Raw genomic sequence first — 12,458 nt, 5'->3', positions numbered from 1 at the left:
TCAATAACACTTCAATAACACTTCCTTATTCTTGCCGTGAATTCCGGTGCCTTTTTTTTTTTTTTTTTGTCCCTTAGACATGGTGGATTTGTACATTCCCAATCTAAGTTGTCAAGTCTCCCCAAACTCCACAGCTTTGTGGCCATGTTTCTGGTTTTGGCGGGGACTGAGCACCAGGCCGAGGCAGTGGCAGGAGCTCCCAGGGGTCCCACCCCTGCTGCTGGGGGGACAGACACGTGTCACCTCTCCGCCTCACCCTTGGTGGCTGTGGCAGGGACCAGCCCCCTGAACCGTGGCATTGGCACCTGGGCACAGAACTGGCAGAGCCTGACATCTCGGAGTGGTTTCAGCACCGTCCTGGGATGTCCTGGTTGGCAGTGAGTGACAGAGGGCCATTAAACTCTGCAGTTAAACTGCTGTGGCAATTAAATTCTGTGAGAAATTACTGCTGCAAGGGAAGGACATTTCTTGGTTTTGTTATTGTGACTGGTATTGTTTGCCTTTTACTATTTTTAAATTTCTTCCTCAGCTTTAAAAAATGTCCGGTTTTAATATACAAAGCAAAGGTCCTAAGGTGTCCTGGAATAGGTAGGCAAGTGGCTTCAGTAGGGTGGGAGAGAGGGAAATAAGGCAATAAAACATACACAGACATCTCTGTAGGGTTTTCCTTTTTGTCAGTTTACATGTGAAATCTGATTAATAGTTGGACTTTCTATTTTTTCCTGGTATTCCACCATTGCTTTTTTCCTTTAATTATCTCATTTCCCCTGCTCCTTGTTTTCTGTGATCTGATCATCCAACTCAGTCCACAGATTATAATGAATAATCAGGTCTTTTGGCTTTATATGTCTCATGGCACAAATTATGTGCCAGGAAAGGTTTTACTCTCAGGTTTTTTGAGTGCCGGGATACTTGGAACAGTGAGTGGAGCTACAGCTGAAGGGCAGATAAACTTGTTTTCCTTTATTTGTGAGACTTCTGCTTTAGTTATTCATTCAAAGATTTACACCAGTCAAGATTCCATCGGGGGATTACCCTAAGTGGTTGGAGTGGCCTGAGTTCTAATGAGTAACGTGTGCTTTGTAAGGCTTGAGCAGATACTGTCATAGACATGGAAGTGATGAAAAAGGTTTATTGAAGTGATAAAGATCTTTACATGGTGAGTCAGGAAGATGGAATAAAGGGGAACTTTTCGCTTAGTGGGAATGGACATGAGTCAAGGATTCTCTAATTTAGTTTCTAATAATCTTCAGCAGAGAAACTTGTACTTAAATTTTATTACAAGAGGTTTTCTTTAGTTAGTAATCAACTCGTTTTTCATAAGCAGGACAAATGGTTTCATCCAAAACAAAACTATAGGTAAACTTCAGAGAAGATTCCTCCACCCCAGTCTTGTTTTGACGGTCTGGTAATTAAGCACTGATTTCTTGAATGGCATGAAAACCAATGGTACATTTAATATATCTAGTCTACTTTCTCATAAAGTTTGGCATTTAGATCACATAAGTGGGTTTGGGGGAAATAACTGAAAAAATTAAAATCTGGTTGGAGACAATATGGAGACAGAAGTGTCTGCATTGTTGTCAAGGAATCAATCTGAATTTTATATAGTATTATATTTAAGCTGAGTATTCCTGGAGCAGGCATGGAGATTTGGTTAATTCATTAAGCAGGTAACGTCTTTCCTGTTAGTGACATCTTGGGTCTTTGTTCGGAAGCTCTTACTAGTTGGAATAAAATATGAAGCACTGTAAAGTACAGTTTTTGGTTTGACATGTTTCAGTTCTCAGCTAAGGCTGAAATCTTAGTAAGATAAATAATATTTGACACAGAGACAATAATGGTCTAGAATACAGTATTATTGTCTGGAGTCTTACAGTCTAGAATGTTGTGGTCTAGAATACAAACTTACTATTTTTTTGTATATAGTTGTCTTCAGAAGAAGACTTTTGAATTAGTGGTAACACAGTTGAACAGAATTATCTCGTACTGTTACCACACTATCATGTTAAAACAAACTTTATGTTTTATATATATAAAATCGCTTTTACCTTTTTCCATAATCAGATAGGATCTTAAAACGTTGTTGAATCACAACTAGTCCTATGGTCATGTTGACTGTAGAGTTTTTAACATTAATTTTTAGCAAACACATTACAAACCTCATTAAAAGTCCCAATCTAGGAGTTAACTGGCCACTTTACATTCTAAAATGTCAGATGATTTGCTCTAGAGAGAGAAATGTAGTGTTGGATTTTTCCATTCAGCTAACTCACCTACTAAAATAATAGTACTGGAACAGTTGAGTATGGCTGCATGTATCAGGATAGAGAGGAATTTCAATCAGAACAGCAGGAGGGAAAAGTGGAGGGAGCTAATTGTTAACTGGGGAAACTGAAGGAAGCTTATATGGAAAAGTACATTGATAGTTCAACATGATATTGTTCAAATAAATCCTTTGCTTCATTGTGGAAATATGCAAGTTTTTTAATATTTCCCATTTTCTGTTCAGAAAAGTCTGGGTTTATCCTTGAATACAAATACATAAAATACACCTGTGGTGTTTTCATTAAAATAAGTAAGGCAGAGTGGCATTTAACGTTCCATGCTGAACCTAATGACTTTGATTTCCAACAGTGCTTTACAGACTGGTTGCTATCTAGTACCATTAGTTCATAATTCTATGTATAATGTTGGGCTCTGAGCTTTTAATAAATTAATCCATCAGACTGAGACAACTTGAAACAGTTAAGCTTGAAACATCTATATTGTTGCTTTCAAATAAATGACCTAAATTAAAATAACGTTTATGTAATCTGTAGTATTCCTTATTGGTAATGCAAGCAATAGGTTTGTGTTCTCTAACTGCTGTTGCTCTCAAGGTCTGTTTGATTTCAGAGGGATTCATTTGTTATTCAATTACAACACAGTAGCTGAGAGCCGAACTGTAGGTTTTCTTCTGTAAGAATATACAATGTCTTAACTTTTTATAATATCCACAGGTTTTAGGACCTGCCCCAAAATGGTGTTCCTTCTTGGATAACTTGACTGAAGAACTGGAAGAGAATCCAGAGAGCACAGTTTATGATGACTACAAATTTGTCACCAGAAAAGACCTGGAAAATTTAGGTAAAACAGTTGAATATCCTCTTTAACTGACTTCTTTGTTCAGTTTTTGATCATTTACACATACAAGATTTGTAATTCTGATGTGACGTACAAGCACCATTAGAAATTCACTGGCAGCAGTTTCCACCAGTCTTCTTGTTTATTAATTACCAGAGTGATGGCTTTATGTTCTTTGGCTCCCAACCAGTGCAACACGAGGTATTTGTGTTTCACAGATTTTTATCCCAAGATGATGATTGATATTTGCTGATTTAGTATGTCTAGGAATCTGTCGTGTGTGCTTTCAGACACTAAACGGACGACATAAGAAGAGAAGTTGGTTTAGTTTTCAAAGTATTTTTGAGGTGCTCGAAGAGTATATTGGAGCTCAGAGCAAACTCTGCCAAAGGCCACCCTATTTGAATAGAGTCATTCCAGAAAATACAACTCATTCTAGGGCTAATAGAGAAACACTTTCAAGGAATTGGAATGCTGAAAATTACATAGCAGAGAAGGTAAGCATGCTTCTCCCAACGTAATTAGTCCTTTTTCAGTCCACTATGTATTTTGATTGCCATGTTTTGGTCCAGTTTAGTATAGCTAATTTACCTCTGAATATGGGAGTTGGGTTTGGCCTGGCTGGAGGCCATTCAAGGGGGAGGTCATCCAAAGCACCTGCGTCTTCAGTATTAGAGGTCTAGAGTTGGTGGTCTGAATGGAGCACAGACCCCTATCCCAATAGCAAGGGAATAAGGCAATGAGGTATTATCTACACAGAGACTTGACTCAGAATACTTATTCTGCTTTAAATTCTCTATAACTTAAGCAAATTCATTTCTCCATACATGGAAGCTTTCAAATAAAGAACCAGCTTAAGGGATATTTTGATTTTATCTGTCAGGATTTCTTTGTATTACTAGCCATTAGCTGGAGTACTCTCATTTTGGAATATGCAGGAAGATTGTTTCCTGGAAACAGTTAAAAAAACAACTTAACTTTTTGAGATGCACAGTGGTTTCTCACATTTTTTTGCCGTTTAGTTCTAGAAGTAGTTTGTTAATTCTTGACAGATTTGAAATCTTTAGAAATTAAGGATATTTTGCTATAAAAAGCTTTTCCTTTTCTCAGTCTTGGAATTTTGTGAAGATACATGGAGGGAAAATCAGAGGACTCTCAAGTATTTTCATTCTTATTTAGGTTAGGGCCTAGGGTGACAGTTTTACGACCTGATGTGGTACTGTATTTTTTTCAACATGTTGATTCTTCAAAGATAGTGACCCAAGGCAAAACTCTTTAATTAAAAACATCTCTATACCACAGTAAAAAAATGATTGTCAAACATCTATGGACTTTACAAAGAAAAATTTGAGAGGATTTTTTTTAAACTTTTATGGAGCATAGTACTTGTGGGCATTTTTTAGAAGTGCACAGTAACGTGTATTATGACAAGAAAAATGGATTTTTTTCTCTGAAGGAGCTCAGATTTCTTGCTGGCCAAACTGATTTTTTTTTTTTGCGGTTTTTCAAAAGAGTTGATGTATTAGATGTGACTGGTAGATTGATATGTTGTGTTGGCAGTGCTTATTTGTCTTGATTTGGGTCAGTGAAGTGGTTATCTTGGAATAGGAGTTATTTTTATAGGAAAACTCTTTGAAATCCTTTAATTTTTTTTTCCCAGGCCTTGCTCATCTCATTGGATCATCATTGCTCAGAGCATATATGCATGGCTTTTTCATGGACATAAGACTGTATCATAAGGTAAATAAGGCTGATCCTTGTCAACTTTTACTTGAAACAGTAAAGTATGTGTGTTGGGTTTTTGTTGAGGGTTGTGTGTTTTATTTTTCTCCAAACAATGGACTGTGTCCTGTGTTAATGCTTTTTCTTTTTACTTCCTCATGCTTATTCAAAGGCAAAAATGATGGCAAACCCCTTTGCCTATGAAGAATACAGAAGAGAGAAAATAAGGCAGAAGATAGAAGAAACACGTGCACAGAGAGTTCAACTAAAGGTAAATCCTGTAAACAATGAGTATACTTCTGGGAAAACTATTCATAAAGAGTAAGTGTATCTCAGAGATCTAATGATTTAGGATTTGATTGTGTTTATCATTGGAGACACAAAGTGATTTATAGAGTGTTTTGAATGGAACCGTAGAATTCCCTTGCTTGTGATTCCCACGTATGAGAGACTGATACCAAACTGTAAAAGAGCAGCTCTCATCATGTTTGCCACTTGAGCAGATAACCCTCCAGTAAAACTTGCAGTTTCTGCTCTGTCATTAAACTAAATGGCTTAAGCCATCACATCGTGATACTCTGAAAAGAGATAATATAAAAATAGTATTGTGTTTATAACTAGTAACTTTCCACATTGAATTTGCTCAACATACAAGGAGAAACGGTAGCTTTCAAGGTACTAAAGCTGATGCATTACAGGGAAGAAACTACACAGAAGTTCTGCTTAAATTTTCTCCAAGTGCTATTGCTTTATTAGTGCCTAGAAATGCTTGGAACCAGTCAAGGAGCTTTTCAGCAGGAGTTACGAGAATGAGTAAGAATTCTCTCTCCACCAGACTTAAAAATGTAAAGCATGTAGCTTTTTGCATGTGTAAAGGAATAATTTACTGAGTAATTGCTTTCCTCTCTTCAGAAACTTCCAAAAGTCAATAAAGAGCTTGCACTCAAACTGATTGAAGAAGAAGAAGAGCAACAGGTTACTAGAAAAAGGAAACAGAAGGTGAGTGTTTGTTTTGGAGACTTCTCTAAGTGGGAACACAGAAACAGTAATGCCTACAGAACTGGTTTGTTTGTTTTGTTTTGGTTGTTACATTCTGTTTTGCTGGGGGATTTTTGTCTGTTTTGTAATCTGACCAAACAGATTCAAAAAGCCATTGTTTCTGTTTCTCATCACTTATTCTAGTAGGTGGCTTTAAGGTGGACTTCACTGTAGCTGCAGCACCAAAAAGGCCATGTAGTAACTTAAAGCTTAAAATTATTACTCACTGTGAAGAACATATGGGTTTACTTGGACTCCAGAAGCCAACTAAATGCAGAGCTCATGCAAAACTGCTCAAAAAAAGCCTGTTGTTTGCATTTGTTGGTATTTTGGTGGTGACCACAAGATAGATGTTATGTGCAAAACTGAAGATAAAATTGCCTCTCTCTATGTACACAGTTAACTACATTTCATAAAAGAACCAAAATGGTTTACCCTTATGCAACAGTAGTTCTTCCTGATGTTGAAAATAATCCGTTTTTATCCTAAGTGAAGTTCAAAAGAAAAAATTAGTTAATGTTTAATATCTAGTGGGCGGGGGAAGCTTTCTATACATATTGCTTCAGAGATGCTCATGCTCACAGGAATAAAGCGTTCATGAAAGGCAAGTGTTAGCGTCGTGTGGTATCTAATGAAATCCTGTGTGTTGCAGTTAGTAGGAAGCATGAACTACTGAAAAGGTAGGTAGGTGGTGGTAAAACCTTCAATGTAGACTGTGTAAGCCAGTGTTACGATGGAAATATGAGTTCAGTAAATGGGGGCTGATTGGTCTATAGATTGTGTTGCAAAGCAAACTGAAAAGAGTATACATGAAAGTGCATGGTCTGGTTATTTTCCTGAAATGGCATTAGAGTCTTATGAAGATAAATTTATTTTCAGAAATATTTAGAAATATATTTAGGCTTTGGGATTTAATTTTTAGCTGTGTGACTCCAAGTCACACATTTGCACGAGTTTCTGTGTTTGAAATTTACACTTGTTTTCTGTATTTATTTTTTTTTTTCCCCTACTTCTTGGGTAACAATGAAAATTTAATGCTGGGGTGGAATGAATGTGCTGGTATAAGTTTGGCAATGTTGAAAGATGAGCTTTTTGTAATAAAAAGCTATGTATTCATTGATTTTAAAATGACAGCAGCATGTATTCCCATAAGCTGAAATAGCGGCTTGAACTGTTCCCAGTTCAGCAGTAACATAATTTACCCTGAGTTAATTTTACTTTGGCAGGAACGAAACTGCCTTTTCCATTCTGTATGTGAGGACAGTGAGGAAAAAGTGTGATTGCATGTACAGAAACACTCACTGTTATGTATTTACAGTAAAAGAGTAGTAGCATTGCATAAAGACATGTTTACCCTGATAATTTGTTGTACATGTTGTAGAATCATCCCCATCAGGCAGGTTATTTGCCTTGAGGGTGCTGCTCGTTAGTCAATAGATACCAGCATGTCTCCAGACTGGCTTAGCTGGCTGAAAGTACGAGAAGCATTAATTCAAAAATATTAGTAATTGTGTACACTTAACGTGTCTATAGTGTGCATTAAAAAAAAAAAAAATCCAAAAAACAAAACAACAGAAAAACCTCCGTCTTGCATACAGGTATCTTAGAATTATATTTATTTGATCTTTGTGAAAGTGGTAAAATATAATAGGGATAAATCTTGATTTTATATGATCTGGAAGGATAAAGCAACTGGCATTTTGCGTGCTGGTTTTGAGTTTTCTTTAATTAAAAAAGGTGTTGCTTACTTTACTAGTGTCTGTTTCAGAATTTTATAGCTCACTCATGCTTTGCTTGTCTTCCAGAACCTGCCTAGCCTTCTCAAGGATGATCGTTTTAAGGTCATGTTTGAGAATCCAGATTTCCAGGTGGATGAGCAGAGTGAAGAATTTAGGCTACTTAACCCACTTGTTTCTAAAATAAGTGAGAAAAGAAAGAGGAAACTGAAGATCTTAGAGGAACTGGAAGCACAAGAACAGGTAAAATATTTTACATTTGGATTTGTTTGTTTCAAGCATTCAGATTTTTTACCATAGAAAGACAGATGAAAGCAACACAGAATGTCTTAGCAACTACAGTAAGTGTAATTTCTAATGTTATCATGGTTGTTAGATGTGAGCAATATGTGTCTACATGACTATAGGTTTGAAAAACATAAAACATGCAGGTGAAAACAACTTTATAACATCTCTTCTGCTTCATTTACTGTTATTGCTTTTGTTCAAACTTTAGTTCTCTTCAACTGTATCTATGCAAAAGCTGTCACGTACGCTAATTGCAGGAATGGTTTGAAAAGAAAATGAGTTGGTGATTTCTTATTTTATACTATTTTTGTCTGCAGGAAGACGAGGAAGAACCAGAAGGAAAAGCAAGTGATGCAGAAAGTTCTGAGAGTTCAGATGATGAAAAAGGCTGGGTTGAAGAGGTCAGGAAACAGCGCAAGCTTCTACGCCAAGAGGAAAAAGTAAAGCGGCAGGAAAGGTTCAAGGAGGATCAGCAAACATTACTGAAACCTCAGTTTTTTGAGATTAAAGAAGGAGAGGAATTCAGAAGCTTCAAAGACTCTGCCAAAAAACAAAAATTAATGAAGTAAGACTAATGTTCCTATTTTAATAGCTGGGGGTGGACAATTCTCAAGTATTTCTGTACAGTGCAAGCCAGTGGCGTTTTTGGCTTGGAAGCACTTACTAGTAAAGCCACATCTGGCGATGCAGGGATGTAACTTAAAGCGACATAGTTGTTAAAGCTTTGTTTTGTAGTTAAACAGATATAATGTTTAAAGTATGGCAGAGAGACAACACAAATGAGGAGAGTAAGAGCAATATTCTGAGCCAGGTTTGGGGATCCATTACTAGTGTTGGTGAACTGCTGCTCTCACCAATAACAACACTGATGTATGTGGTACTGGATATATTTATTCCCCAGTGTCCGTATGAGGTTGACAGTCTGGATGTTTTTCATCTGATCCTCTAAAAGGATGAAGAATACTGCATGAATAGTCACTGTTTTGGGGGTAGGATAAGGTGGTAAAACAAAAATTGTTTTCTTTGAGTGTTTTTATGGCATCCAGAAACTTTTGAAAAACTATGCTGTCCTTATGTTGTCACATCTCACTATTCCTATTTTTCTTTCTGCAATACAAAATATCAACCTTTTTTTTTTTCTTTCTAATTTGGATTTCCTGAAGTTGATGATGAACTGAAGTAATTGGGTACTTTATAAAGAGCACGTCAAACTAAAGGACTTGGCTTTGACGTGCTTAATGCCTGCAAATCTCATTGATTTTTTTTTTTTTTTTTCAGAGGTGAATTGAGCCCTTCAGAAGATTAGATTTAATAGCCTTTTATTACTTGGAGTGCAGACACCAGTATTAAAACCTTGAAAGACAATAGCTTCAAAGTTCTTGCAGCACACTAGATGCAAAGCAGAATTTTGACTAATGTTGGAAACAGGTTGTTGCGCTAGGTGAATCTCGTAATAGCCATTATGTTTTTACTTAGAATAAAATGATACAGTAAAAGAAGAGGAAGTGAATAATATATATAATGGGACTGTTTTTGTGTCACTAATGACTGCCTTTACAATCTGGTTGTTTCATGATGGAAATTTTCTGGAGACAAGTGAAGAAACATTTGATAAAAACTCAACTCATCCCTTAGACTTGCCAGTTTTTAACTGAATGATCATGTGAAATGGTCTTTAAGTATTATTGAGACAGTGTTTCTACAGTAGTCTGGTAGTCTATGATTTCTGTGTCATACCTGTAAGACCACTTTAAATAGAAGTAGTATTTTTTTTTATAAATTGGGATTTATGGCAGTTCTGCAGAACTGGTTCCCATGCTTTCCTTAACTGTTTTTTATCAGCAAGTGTTTTCACACAGGGTTTTTTTTGATCTTTATATTGAATATACCTACTCATTCTGGACTCTGACTTTCTTAGATTTCTCTCTTTGCCCCCCCTCCCTCTCTCTTTGCCCCCCCTCCCTCTCTCTTTGCCCCCCCTCCCTCTCTCTTTGCCCCCCCTCCCTCTCTCTTTGCCCCCCCTCCCTCTCTCTTTGCCCCCCCTCCCTCTCTCTTTGCCCCCCCTCCCTCTCTCTTTGCCCCCCCTCCCTCTCTCTTTGCCCCCCCTCCCTCTCTCTTTGCCCCCCCTCCCTCTCTCTTTGCCCCCCCCTCTCTCTTTGCCCCCCCCTCTCTCTTTGCCCCCCCTCTCTCTTTGCCCCCCCCCTCTCTTTGCCCCCCCCCTCTCTTTGCCCCCCCCCCCTCTTTACCCCCCCCATCTTTGCCCCCCCCCCCCCCTATCTTTGCCCCCCCCCCCCCTCTCTTTGCCCCCCCTCCCTCTCTCTTTGCCCCCCCTCCCTCTCTCTTTCCCTCTCTTGAAACTCTTCAGTTTTGTCAGTTGTTTCTCTTTGTCAGGAGAAAATCCACTTTGGACACTCTGTCAGAGTATCATAGGCTGAGGATATTTTTCACACTCTACTTGGATTTACAGTCATGTTAGCAAGTGACTTGATCCCGAGACAGTGGTCAGATGGCGCTGTGTTCTCCTTGCTGCTGACACGCTCCCCTGGCAGGCAGCCTGGGCTTTTACAGGAACTCAGCTGCTGACATCTGAAGGAAATTCTCAAGAATACTCAATTTGACGTAGTAAGATTTCATTTTGTTCAAAACATAGAAGGCTTAAATGTGAAGAAGGATACTGAAAGTTTAGTAACTAAACCAAAACAGGTGTAAGGAAGAGAAACATTTAGAAAAAAAAATAGTATAGTGTGACACAGGGCAAAGTAAATTCTTACATCTAGTGTATACAGGGAGGAAAATTATTTCTTCAGCTTGTGAAAAATGAAAGCAAATACCACAGACCTGTCTGGTGGATGGAGGAATGTCAGTGATGAAATAACCATGGAAAGATTTTTAAAAGGTGGATTTTAGAGAAAAGAAAAACTGTCTTAAGATTTGCTGCTAATTCTCTGCAGAATACTTTGCAAGGTGTGATGCATAACTAGGGTGGCTTAGGTCAGATACCCTCTGTGGGTAGGTGCACAGATGGGATATAATGTAAAATGTTGAAAAAGAAAAAGAGACAAAATTGAAGAGAGGATTACAAAAATGCGGATGTGATGGTGTTACATCCTTTATGTTTTCCTGAGTTGCTGTCATTGAATTGTCTTTCCATGTTTTTTTAAAATTTTTGTCTAAGCAATTAGCTCTGTACTCCCTCATCCCATTTGTGCTTATCCACACATTATTCTTAGTATGGAGTTTGATATTCCTCACGTTCTCAGAAAAATGTAAAAATTAACAGCTGGTGTATGTTTCTTACATAGCCGATGCAGTTCTCTAATCATAATGACTTAGTCTTTGTTATGAGCTAGCTTGTTTGGTTAATAGCATTTTTACATATTGGAATTCTGTGAAGAAAATACCTACATGTGTTTTGTGCTAACCTTATTCAGTGATCAGCAGTCAACATAAAAATAATTAATTCAAGTAAGGTACTGAAAATTGGAAAGGCTGCAGTGGCATGTACAATCTGGTGAGGCTGGCGTGTTTGTCTTTCATTTGATTTATCCAATTATGGAATGATGGTCTGTGACCAATATAATTAAGTACCTTAATACCTTCACTATGCAGTTAATGGCTAGGTGTTCTTTTTTTTCTCTAATCATATAATGTTCTACCTGAGGAAACAGTTTATGACTTATATAAAACTGGGTGTTTCTTTCAACATGTTCCTGACTCAGCACGGCTCCAAGCCCAGCTTCTAAAGCAGTGGTGCGTACTATACGTTTCTTCATAGACCAACAGTCTACGCATTTCTTTGCACAGGAAAGCTTCAAAATTTACTCATGTTTGTAAAAAAAACCACCTTCTGTCAAATCTGTCCACATTCCATTTTCCCCTTTTGCACTTATACTTACACATAAAAACCTGCAAAACTTTGATTTGTTTCCTTAGCACCTGAGTTCCTTACATAGTAACTTAAAAGGAATCCATCAACAGAAAGGATTTTTATCAGTGTGCTAAGGGGTCTTTTGATTTACTTGATGTCCCTTTAAAATGTTTGTTATTGAGGTTAGAGCATGTCAAAATTAAAAACTACAGTAGTCTTAGTCCATAAAGTATGGCAGTCAATGTGTATGCCTCCAGAGGTGGACAAGAAAGTCAACAAAAGCATAGTTGACATTCCTAGGTATGGCTGAAGTAAAACAGCAGGAAAGATCCTGAAAAACTCCTCTCTTTATAGTGAGGAAAAAGAAGTGCCTGGGCAATTTGTTTGGTTTTTTACTGTAGGGCAGGGGAAGTTGCTTTTAATAACACTGTTAATGTATCCATTGAATCAATTTGTTGGGGATGATTTAAAAACAACCAACCAACCCAACTGTTGTGTTTGTGTATCAGTGTGTGCAATTCACTATCATTTGAGGTCTGTGCATTTTCAGATAAACATAGCCATACCTGCAATTATTCTGTAAAACAGCAACCCCATGGCGTTTTGCTAATATCTCCTCATTTTAATTTTTCTCCTGACAGAAGCAGTATCTAGGCAGTCATGCTAAATAATTGCTGGGT

General features: G+C 37.6%; 1 protein-coding gene across 1 annotated transcript in view; it reads left to right on the top strand.

Moving 5' to 3' along the window:
- The window catches only part of NOL10 (nucleolar protein 10), a 52,073-nt gene that overhangs the window by 34,204 nt on the left and 5,411 nt on the right, over positions 1-12,458 (top strand). The window contains exons 14-19 of the mRNA XM_065835431.2: positions 3,003-3,129; positions 4,787-4,866; positions 5,021-5,119; positions 5,761-5,847; positions 7,692-7,865; positions 8,228-8,475. Of these exons, the coding sequence (XP_065691503.2) occupies positions 3,003-3,129; positions 4,787-4,866; positions 5,021-5,119; positions 5,761-5,847; positions 7,692-7,865; positions 8,228-8,475 (815 nt within the window). The remainder of the gene's footprint in view (positions 1-3,002; positions 3,130-4,786; positions 4,867-5,020; positions 5,120-5,760; positions 5,848-7,691; positions 7,866-8,227; positions 8,476-12,458) is intronic.

This window comes from Patagioenas fasciata, chromosome 3 (assembly GCF_037038585.1).
Source record: "Patagioenas fasciata isolate bPatFas1 chromosome 3, bPatFas1.hap1, whole genome shotgun sequence".
Classification (NCBI taxonomy): Eukaryota; Metazoa; Chordata; class Aves; order Columbiformes; family Columbidae; genus Patagioenas; species Patagioenas fasciata.
The sequence above is the reverse complement of the archived record's forward strand: the minus strand, read 5'-3'. Positions and strand labels throughout refer to the sequence as shown.